General features: G+C 40.1%; 1 protein-coding gene across 1 annotated transcript; it reads right to left on the minus strand.

The window, feature by feature from the left end:
* Positions 1-600: 600 nt before the first annotated feature.
* On the minus strand, positions 601-3,785 carry LOC134804559 (uncharacterized). Its single transcript, XM_063777660.1, has one exon. It carries the CDS (start codon positions 3,035-3,037, stop codon positions 1,139-1,141), a length of 1,899 nt encoding a protein of 632 aa, XP_063633730.1. The 5' UTR covers positions 3,038-3,785; the 3' UTR covers positions 601-1,138.
* Between the last annotated feature and the right edge of the window lie 8,421 nt (positions 3,786-12,206).

Genomic DNA, 12,206 nt, shown 5'->3' on the forward strand with positions numbered 1-12,206 from the left:
TAAAAACGATTGCTTATAAAATATTCAAAAAGTGAGATCTAAGAACAAAATTGTCTTTTATTGTAGAGTCCTAACGTGTATTAACAATATCTAAGGTACTTGCGGGTATTAAGGCCTAGCTAAGGGAGATTCTTAATAAAATGAAAAGTTGCGAACAAAATCAACATATTTTAATTTTAATCACTCTGCAGTTTCATGCACAACAAAACAAACTAAAAAAAAAACCGGGCAAGTGCGAGTCGGACTCGCGCACGAAGGGTTCCGTACCATAATGCAAAAAAAAAAAAAAAAAAGCAAAAAAAAAAACGGCCACCCATCCAAATACTGACCACTCCCGACGTTGCTTAACTTTGGTCAAAGATCACGTTTGTTGTATGGGAGCCCCATTTAAATCTTTATTTTATTCTGTTTTTAGTATTTGTTGTTATAGCGGCAACAGAAATACATCATCTGTGAAAATTTCAACTGTCTAGCTATCACGGTTCGTGAGATACAGCCTGGTGACAGACGGACGGACGGACGGACGGACGGACGGACAGCGAAGTCTTAGTAATAGGGTCCCGTTTTACCCTTTGGGTACGGAACCCTAAAAATGGCAGCTTCAGCCAAAAACAAACCCAAAAAAAAAATGTTTTTAAAAACCTTGCTCATAGGCCTTATTTTACTGTGGCAGTATAAAAAGGCCTAAGACTTTAACAACTTTTTAATAACAAAATACGTCATATATTTGGCTCAATGAGATCAATAATCATTTAAGATGAATAATTACGTTTATATTCCTAAGCATAGATGCTTAATAACCTAGATAACCTTTATTTAGCACCCAAAATCATCAGTAACTTCCGGTCACTTAACTATCAATATAAGGAACAATAATCAGTCTTGGAGAGTACCGTACATAACAAATAAACAAAAACTGCACATTTTTGGCATAAACAAAAACAAAATTAAATATTTTTTACCATCTTACCTGTAGGCCATATTTTACTACAGGCCTTATTTTACTATTTGTAGGATAAGAAGGCCTACGTCTACTTTAACATAAAATTCAAATTAATTTCACGTTACACGTGTATAAATTTAAGAATATTGATTATTAATTAAGGTTAATTCAAAATGAGAAAAATAATGGGCTCCTCTAGCATCCATTTGGGCATTCAAAATTTTCTGTGTCTGTCGCTGACAAACCGACGCACTCCTCGTGATACCATTTACCACATTTAACACATTTTCTCATGTCAGCTACTTTATCCTCTTGGCAGCCATGACAGTACCAGATTTCTTGGATTTTATTTTCTCTGCCTTTGGATTTAGAGGTATTTTTCTTCTTTGCCATGGAAGATTTTACTTTACTATTTCTACTTTTGTTTTCTTTCGCCTTTTTGTCAAACAGATCTTTTGTTACTGGAGTACCTCTATAATTAATAGCTTTTTTCCTAATTGTTGGTGTTTTGTTTAAGGCTTTGAGCGGCGTAGGCATAAGATCTTGAAATGCAGTTTTTTTCAACTGAATGAGCGGCATATTGTCTTCATCATCATCGGAAGTAGAACTATTATAAACCGTGCGATAAAAGCTCCCAGCCGGTCTAACTGGAGTACTATTCGTTGATGACAATGTTCCAGAAGGTGACATATTACGCGACCTTGAAGTTGTTGGCCTTACTGGGGTCAATGCTTCTGATGGCGATCTGTTGAGCATTGTTGGGGAGTTGTTCGTTAAGGCTAACAACATTTCAGGCGACGAGCTAATTGGAGAGCTTCTGGTTGGTGTTAAGGGCACTTCAGCTGGAGAACTGCATCCCAGAATCTCTTCCTCGACTGCATCTGAAACTGGAGGTGCTGGAGCTTCTGATAATATTGATGGAGCGAAAGCAGTCTCTGGAATAGCCTGAGGGTTCAAAGGATACAAGCCAGTAGCCTTAAAACCACTAGTAATGTTACTATGGGTCATGCATTTGGACCAGACATTTGTTAAAATCACATTGAAGCGAGCCTTGGTGATTTTCTTATCTGGATTTTGGTCCAGAAATAACAAAACTTCAGCATCCCAGTGGTGTTCAAATGATCGATAGACAGCTTTGTCGAGGGGCTGGAGCTCATGAGTGGTATTTGACGGCAAACAGTATAACGATATGTTGAGTGAATCAGCGACTTCGACGATAGACAGATCTAAATGGCAGGCGGCTCCGTCGAATACCAAAAGGCATTTTCCACCACTTTTGTATCTGGCCAGGTGCTTTAAAAATTCTTTGAAAAGTTCATTGTTCATATAACCCTTCGAAGATTTTTCAACTAATGATCCAGCAGGCAAATTATCGTATAATTCTGGCTTCAACCGCTTGCCTTTAAATATGATCATCGGTGGTATGGCAGTACCTAGTGCATTTACACATCCTGCGACGGTTACACTTTCTGCATGCTCCGATGATACTAAATGCACTCTTTTGGCTCCTTTCTTAGCTAGAACAGCTTGCTGATGGTGGATTGTCAGGCGGCAACCTTTTTCATCCATATTGTAAATTCTTTCAGGATGATCTTTTAGATCAAGTTGATTATATATTTCGTTTATTCTTTCAAAGTGATCATCGACAATGAATTTGTTCAGCTTTTGCGCTCTGGCTGGATTCATGAATTGAGCCTTTCTCTTTGATATTTCTGGATGCCTTTTCATAAACGCCTTGTACCAATCTTTTCCAGCTAGTCTCATGTTTTTATTAAAACTGTGTTTGATGTCGTTAACCTCGCAAAATTTATAAACCAAACGACGCAGTATGCGTGTTGTCACAGGTAAACCTATATCAGCAAACCTGATTATTCTGTTCACAAGATCGGTTTCTTGGTCATTGTTCAGTATAGTTTTTCGGCCTAGTGTTTTTTTCAAATTGCCACTCTTGAGATGATTTCTTATAGTTCTTCTTGGAACCCCATACCTCGCTGCAGCTTTGTATGTGCTAAGTATTCCTCTTTGAACTGCCTGAACTGCAGACGCTAAGGCATCTTCTGACCACAATGCTCGTTTTCGCGGCATTGTAGTCATAAACACTGAAAATATAACAAATCGTTATATACTAACGTCGTGGTTATCTAAAATACATTAAATATATATACGAAAAACCGATATGCGAAGTAGGAGGATAATAAAGCCTAAAAGAAATAATTGTCTTTATATACTGACAATTTGTATTTCAAATCAAATCGTTAAAAATAAATTAATTCATAAAAAAATAATTATTACATTACACCTAAACCGATATGTGAAGTAGGTGGATAATAAGGCCTATAAGAAATAATGTTTCACACTATGAAAATATAACAATTTATTACACACTAACTTTGTAGTAACCTAAACTTAGTTATAGAATAATCAAAAGTGATATTTTAAATACGAGGATAATAAAGCCTAAGAGAAAATTCGTTTCCATATAGTGCAATAAGGCCTATAGGTATTTTTTGTAGGCCATAATAACCACCAACCACGTTTATAAACAAAAAAGAATGAAAAATATTTGGATCACATCACATTGACCATATATTCAGCCCATTAGAAGAGTTTATTAAGAAAGAAAATAAACGTCAATTGACATTGTCAAATGCAATAGTACAAAAGATACTTACGATTCTTTTGGGCCTATTTTTGTTACACGTGCCACGCGGCCACTTCGCAAACTGAATGACGCAATACTGGCGGCGGGGAGCGGGGCAGCCGCGCCGAACGAACTTGTAGTTCCTTGTTTGTCCGCTAGGTGTTACTTACCGCGGCCTTGAGTGTAAGCAAGCATTTTAAATAAGATTTTCGCTACTTAGGCCTTACTACCCGACAGGCTTTATTACCCGCAGGTACCTTATAAAATAAAAAGCATATAGGACGCTTAATTTAGGAAAAAAAATGTAATTATTAGTTAGAGGCAAATTGTGATAATGCATAGTTAATAATTTTGTTTTAAATAAGAAGTTATTTATTTTAAAAATACGATATTTAAATTCTATCGATGTTCTAGATAGATCTGCATGTCGCGCAAAAGTGCGTGTTTACGCGGCACTTACGTCCTTTTATTAAGGGTTTTTTAAAGAAAACTCAAAAATGGCCCAACCGATGAAGTTCAAAATATTGTATTTTTTTACTCTATTATACGGCTAATCTCCCGATATGTTTTCATATTTTTTCTGAACTTTGGTTCTAACGTTATAGACAAAATAAAAATTATTGTGGCCTTTCGAAACGGTGTTTTTCCAAAAATATTCAATTTATCCAAAAATGTTCTTAGAAACATATCAGTTATTTTTAAAGACCCATTTAATGATGTGCAACACGTTGGTGGTTTCTGAATTTTTTTCTTGTGACATATAGTTACATTGTATGGAGTGCCCCTCTTAAAAATACATTTCTTATAATTTTGAGTACTTAATCCAGTAGCGGCTTACAAAATACACCTATATTTCAAATTTATATGGCCCTTTCAGCACTCTAAATAGTTTATACCCACCAATTTGGGTATAAACGAGTAAATACGGGTATATTGAGTAAATACTGAGTAATTACTCGGTATTTACCCGTGAGTATTTACTCACTACCCATCTCTACTCTGTTCAACCGCCGCCGCCGCGCCGATCCATAACTGGCTATCGAACGCATCTACGAGTTGACTATCACTCTGTTCAACCGCCGCCGCCGCGCCGATCAATAACTGGCTATCGAACGCATCTACGAGTTGACTATCACTCTGTTCAACCGCCGCCGCCGCGCCGATCAATAACTGGCTATCGAACGCATCTACGAGTTGACTATCACTCTGTTCAACCGCCGCCGCCGCGCCGATCAATAACTGGCTATCGAACGCATCTACGAGTTGACTATCACTCTGTTCAACCGCCGCCGCCGCCGCGCCGATCAATAACTGGCTATCGAACGCGAAACAAAATCCGCGACGTTTTCTTCGCTTTTTATGTACTCAATATTCAAATTGTAGCTTGACAAAAACAACGCATATCTCTGTAAACGATTTCAGATAAACGTCAGTCCATACATGTGGTTGACCATTGGCCGCCTATTTTCGACAGAGGGGAACGCCTGTTAATGACCACTCCGTTCATTATATTCTCTAAGCCAATAATAGTAATAAGAGGTTTGTGGTCCGTGCGTAGGACCAATGGCACGTCACGGCCGTACAAGTAGTGGTGAAATTTTTTCACCGCAAAGACTAAACTCGCAGCCTCTTTTTGTATTTGAGCGTAGTTACACTCTGCTTTTGAAGGCGAACGTTCTTCGCCGGAGAGCTGCGTCTGTGATAAAATGGCCCCAAGGCCGGCGGGGCCAGTATCAGCTGTCACAATCGTCACTAATTCGTGGTTGTAGTGCGCGAGGACCCTATCGGAACACATCTCCTCCTTAATACTTTTTCTTGCTCTTCGGTCCACTCCCATTTCACATCATTCTTCAAAAGCGAATACAAAGGCTTTAAAACGCTGGACGTGTTAGGCACAAAGCATCTGTAATAATTAACTAGCCCCAGGAAAGGTTCGATAGTATTCTTAGGTACTTTAAAAAGCTTCCATTTTCTTTGGTGACTTATGCAACCCGTGTTTATCAATAATAAACCCGAGATATTCGACAGATTTTTTAAATAGATCGCACTTATCTCGTTTTAGTCGTAGACCGGCATCCTCTACTAACCTACTCAAAACCTGTTCTAGCCTTTTAATATGAATTTCACGGTTTTCTCCTGTCACCAGTATATCGTCAATAAATATACAAACTCCGTCTATGTCACGAAGTACGCTTTCGAGTGTCTGTTGAAATATATACGGCGCATTTGTGAGCCCAAAAACTAAACGGTTATAGCGAAATAAGCCCTTATGGGTATTTATACAAGTTAAGTCTCGGGACTCGCCCAGTTCCAGCTGATTGTACGCTCTAGAGAGGTCGAGTTTTGAGAACTCTTCCCCTCCATACAGCCTAGCAAACAAATCTTCAATAAGCGGAACCGGGTAGTTGTCAACATATAACGCCTAACGTAACCGAATAGTCCCCACATATCCTAATATTTCCGTCGGCGCGCAACACAGGTACTATCGGCGTGGCGACATCGGCGTCATCTACCTTCTAGAGTATCCCTAAATCCACCAAACGATTAATTTCCGCTTCTATTTTACCTTTGAACGGCAACGGCATCGGCACTGGGCGAGGCTTAGGATTAGGCTTAACCTTGAGAGTAACCTTATATTACAACAACCGAGCACGTCTGTGAATAACTTCGAATACTTAGTCATAATTTTAGAACCTAAGTCATCTTCTGTTATGTTGTTAACGCTTTGTTTACAAATTTGTAAATTAAATGCCTTAAAAAAATCGCGCCCCTCTCCGCACTAACAAAATACATAACCTGGTTAGTTTCCCCATCGTAAGTGACGGGTAAGGTAACGGTACCTTTAAGTGCCAATTTGCTTTTATTATAACACTTCAATACGACCTTTGGCGATTTTAACTCAAACTTGGAGAAATACATATCGATGATATTAGGGGGCAATATTGAAACCGCGCTCCCACTGTCAATCTCGCAACTAATAGGCTCGCCCGCTATCGTGACGATCTGTATCATCGGTTCACCAGTAACTGTTATAATATTGTAAACACTCTCACCTTCAATAATATCGTTGTCCTCCTCCGCTATAAAATAATTCCTTCGGGCTTTGGACTTGCACATTCGCCTAAGATGTCCCTTCTGTTTACACTTTTGACACGTATAATTAATAAAACGACACTGCTCTTTTGCATGATTTTTGTAGCCGCAAACTTCACAACTTTCTAAACTAGTACGAGGGTTACGTTGTGCGCGCGACGTATTTACTTACGGTAAACACTGGAGTTTCGGGCACCGACGGTTGTGTTTTTTTCAACGCCAATCTCGCGCAACGCACACACGCGCTAATTATATAGCCTTGCTGAACGTCAAAGTGCCGAGTCCTTCGAGCAACAAGGAAGGGAGGCGGCATTCGCACTATTTCCGCTCTGCCGAGGTACAAGATTAGCGCGTCTATCTAATCTAGCGCGGGTAATAAAACTAGTTGCACTTGGATTTTTTACTAGACCGAGTCCAGACGCGCGCGTGAACACTGCTGCACAAAAATGCCTGTTTGCTCGGTTTTTTGTTATAAAAGGAGGTCGGGGACATCAAATTTACAAAAAGAAAGTGTTACATTTCACATGTAATATTTTTTTCACACATCATACGTTTAATTACATTCAAACACAATTATTATATTTTAGTCTCATGTAATGTTGGATTTATCGATTTTGCTCGCTCAGTACAAATTGCGGATCGGTCGAGCGACAAATCCGACTTCTCATCTCTCAGAATACAATAACATACTTCAACGAAAATGTGTTAGTGTGCGTGTTGTGACACTTGTCACTCGTCCGTACACAAAAAGAGATCGAGGTTTGCAAGATTTTGTCTTTGACGTGTGTCATTTTCTATGTATTGGTGTCGTCATTACAGATTGGATTTTGTATGTAAGTGTGTGAGAAGTGCGACTGTGTGCACCTTTCCCCCCGCGAAAAATGGCAGAAAGATTTGTACGGTGAGATATCGCTTGGGACCCTCCCTTCCGATGTGTCGGAAGCCGGTGTTGCTCGAAGGTCGAGTCTTTCGGCAAATAATTTCTCTTTTTCTTTCACGTTCTCCAACCCTAAGACAAACCTGTCACGTATCACACTGTCAGGCTCCGTTTTAAAACCACAGTATTGGGCCAGGCTACGCACTCTGGCAATTCTTCACCCGGACGCTGTTCAGCCTTGTAGAAAGTGTAACGTTCCGCAAAAGTACTCTTCTTGGGCGTGAAATGAGCATCGAGATGTCCTAACAAGACCTTGTATTCCGCGCCGTCAACCTCCTTTGGTGTCACTAAATCCCGAAGAATGCGGTAGGTATCTTCCGATAAGGCCGACAATAACACGGCACGGCGTTTCACTTCTGACTTGTCCGTTGTTTCATTAATGTCATTAACAGTACAGAATTGAAACAATTTGTTCTTGAAAATGCTCCATTCGTATCCGATGGTCAAAATTGAGGCTGCTGCCGAACATTATACTTGCACTTGATGTAGCGATTTTTTTCCAACCAATTTATTTAAAAAACGTTCTGTGCACACGTAGATATCGATATCGTCGCCAATTGTTGTGTCCTGGCCGTAGGTTTCCAAAGAAAACTCCAAATTATAGGATACTGATGTGCTACGTTTAATGTTCAGATACAGACTGCCGTAAATTACATCTACCCTCAATATGAAAACATAACACGTACTTACTAAGTAATGAAAAAAACTTTTTACAAAAAAAAAGGAAACCGACTTCAAAAAGGATGAAATAAAATATTATTTGATCAAAATTAGTTTAGAGACGATTCTAAACATTCAGCTAAGTGAGCCTTCCTGGTCTCAAGGGTCCCTCCCTATTCGGCTTGGAGGTTTAGGAATTCGCAAAATTTCCAGTGTGGCTTCCCCAGCCTTTTTGGCGTCCACTCATAGCACGTCTGGTCTCATAGGAAATATCTTAAGGGCTTTGCCCACAAACTGTGAGATCGCGGGCTTTGAGGACGCCAAAAATGCTTTTAAAATTGCTTGCCCAGGCAAACAATTTCCAGACAACCCAAATTCACAAAGGAGTTGGGATAATGTTTACTGTGATTTAACTTACAATACTCTCCTAAACAACTGTACAGGTCCAGACCGCGCGAGGCTTTTGGCGGTCGGAGCCCGGGAAGCCGGTTACTGGCTACATGCCCATCCTTCGTCCAATACTGGTACTTTCTTGGATCCGGCCTCCCTTAGACTGGCGACTGATTTGCGACTCGAGGTTTTGGTGTGTACGCCACACATATGCTCTTGTGGCACGGACGTGGACCGACTGGGACACCACGGATTATCTTGTCAAAAAAGTGCAGGCCGTTTTTCGAGACATGCGTCGCTTAATGACATAATCCGTCGGTCTCTTGCCACCATCAATGTGCCTGCTCTTCTTGAGCCGACTGGCATTATCAGAGATGATGGCAAGAGGCCCGATGGGGTGTCCTTAGTTCCTTGGAGCTTGGGACGGATGTTGGTGTGGGATGCTACCTGCGTAAACACACTGGCACCGTCCCACCTCCAACGGACTCCTGTAAAAGCGGGCGGAGCGGCGGAAAGCGCCGAAATTCTAAAACGTAACAACTATAAGAGCCTCGGTAGAGAGTACCATTTTGTACCATTTGGAGTTGAAACTCTAGGTCCATGGGGTCCCAGCGCGCATAAGTTGTTCGCAGAAATCGCGAAGCGTCTGGTTGACGTAACTGGTGACCGAAGAGCTGGCGGCTACCTCGCACAACGTATCAGCATTGCGATACAGCGAGGAAATGCCGCCAGCATCCTTGGTACAATGCCTCAAGAGCCTATTTTAGATTTAAGCTAGTTATTAAGCTAGCTAGTTATGTCTATACGTTACCAACTGATATGTTTGAAGTCGGTGCCAAGCCAAATTATGAAGCATACCATGACTTTGGTGCGATTCGATAAGGATTTACCTACGTTGGATTGCCTTACACGACGACAATGAACGTACTTTCTGTAGGTACAGTCGACGTTAAAAATATGTTTACACTTTTCGCCTTATTACAAAGGAGTAAGGTGCAAAAGTATAAACATATCATTGACGTCGACTGGACCTAAGAACACACCTCTGAACACACGATCAAACCTTCTTGGCGCAGTCTGTACCATGTTTGTCGGTACATTAGTGTAAATATAAATGCATTTTTTTGCCGTCGTATTTTTTAAAGAGCATTTCTTACTAATGCTCGAACAGTCTATAGCACGAAAGTGTGGGATTGGGACTGAGTTATTTCCCGTTCCTTATCCAGAGGCCTACATTTCAAAATATAAAACAATTCAAGGAATTTACCTTCTTGCCAAATTTCACCTAAAGCGGTTCAGTTATTTAGCCATGAAAAGGCGACAAAGAGGCAGACAGAATTCTTTACACATTTATAATAGTTATTAGTACAGTTCTAATGGGATTTATAGCCATAAAGCTGATTATTTTTGTCTGGTATTGTTACTACTTGGCTTGGCACCGACTTCAAACATATCAGTTGGTAACGCATAGACTTCAAAAAGGATAATATTTTATTTCATCCTTTTTGAAGTCGGTTTCATTTTTTTTGTAAAAAGTTTTTATTTTTCCATTTTTAGTTATAACGCATTGTTAAGAGCGCGACGCATGAATGAAAAACAAGATCATGTTTAACACTAAATTCGTGTACCTATTACTTTACTAAATATGTAATCAGGAATTTTCTCGAGTCCGTCTGGGAAATTATAATTCCTGTCAACTAAATCCATCCGCATGCCCCGCCACTGACCCAATCCCTCAGCCCCCCGATCACTCAACCTCACAGCACATCAACCCCTGATCCAGAAACCCCACGATCCTGAACCAGCAACCCTTCAACCGCCATTCCCCGACCCCTTAATCCCTGACCCCTTAACTCCTAACCCTAACCCCCGATCAGTAGCCTTACCAGCTTACCACGAGTTTGACATTGATACATTCGCTAGCATGTGTGTACCTTACTTCCTATGCATCTCGCTCGTACTAACCTTAGTGTGAGCGAGATGCATAAAAAGTTACATTTAGATGCATAAGACGTTAGCGAATATGTCAATGTCAAATTCGTGGTAAGGCTACAGTTGCAGTACATCAAATTGGTGGTTTTCGGAAGCAAATGCTCGAGTTACTTTAGAAAACCCCGAAATCACTTAACACGTGCCTTTAAAAATTGAGGAGTTCCCTCAATTCCTCATGGATTCCATCATCAGACCAGAACCAAAAATAATACGGAAACACCTTGGAGGTAACTTCTTCCAAACAAAAAAGAATTACTCAAATCGGATCACAGGTGCTATACTTACATTTAAAGAAATCATCATCATTATCATCAAAATAATCATCATCATCAGGTCTACTTCATCAAATTGGTGGTTTTCGGGAGAAAATGCTCGAGTTGCTTAAGAAAACGCCCAAAACACCATGCATGTGCCTTTTAAAATTGAGGAGTTTCCTCAATTCGTCATGGATCCCATCATCAGAACGGAACCAAATTAAAATGGAACCAACTCGAAGGTAGCTCCTTTCAAACAAAAAAAGAATTACTCAAATCGGACTACGGATGTCGGAGTAATCGGTGAACGTACATAGAAAAAAAAAAGATAGCCACAACCGAATACAGAACCTCCTCCTTCTATGAAATTGAAGTCGGTTAAAAAACGACGAAGCTCTCCAGTAGTGATGAAGGGCGCGTTCGAACCGGCATCTTCAGCTATCGAGGCTAACGCCCTGAGCCCCTAGACCACCCATTTCAGTTTAAAAAAGAAATATACTCGAGACGACTTCGCCATTATGAAGCTCAAATGGAAATCCTTATATTTTAGGGTAACCAACTAACCAGCAAACTTATTCATAATACATTTATTGTATTAGAACACGGGTATTCCATATACAATGATGGAACATTAGTACATTGTAGGAGAGGACGGAAAACCGCTAAAAAATGGACGAGTGCGTTTGAGGGCCGACACGTTAGTGGAGGCCCTCAAATAACACGAGTCCATCTTTAGCGTTCCCGGCCGATGCATTACATAGTGCTTTTCACGACTACTGCGAGGAAATAAGAAAACATTTGCATAACTGTAAGTACTAGCCCGCGATTTCTCTGGTAGCAAATTACTAGCCACTGCCTGTGCTGTCTCTTGAATTTCGGTAGGCGTCAGTGTAAGAATATCATTTTCTTCACTAGAAGAACTCATTTTTATAGCGAGCGTAGATACGTGTTTCTTGTATTTTTAGTCAAACTAGAGATGGGTAGTGAGTAAATACTCACGGGTAAATACCGAGTAAATACTCAGTATTTACTCAATATACCCGTATTTACTCGTTTATACCCAAATTGGTGGGTATAAACTATTTAGAGTGCTGAAAGGGCCATATAAATTTGAAATATAGGTGTATTTTGTAAGCCGCTACTGGATTAAGTACTCAAAATTATAAGAAATGTATTTTTAAGAGGGGCACTCCATACAATGTAACTATATGTCACAAGAAAAAAATTCAGAAACCACCAACGTGTTGCACATCATTAAATGGGTCTTTAAAAATAACTGATATGTTTCTAAGAACA

Source organism: Cydia splendana, chromosome Z, assembly GCF_910591565.1.
Source record: "Cydia splendana chromosome Z, ilCydSple1.2, whole genome shotgun sequence".
In the NCBI taxonomy this organism is placed as follows: domain Eukaryota; kingdom Metazoa; phylum Arthropoda; class Insecta; order Lepidoptera; family Tortricidae; genus Cydia; species Cydia splendana.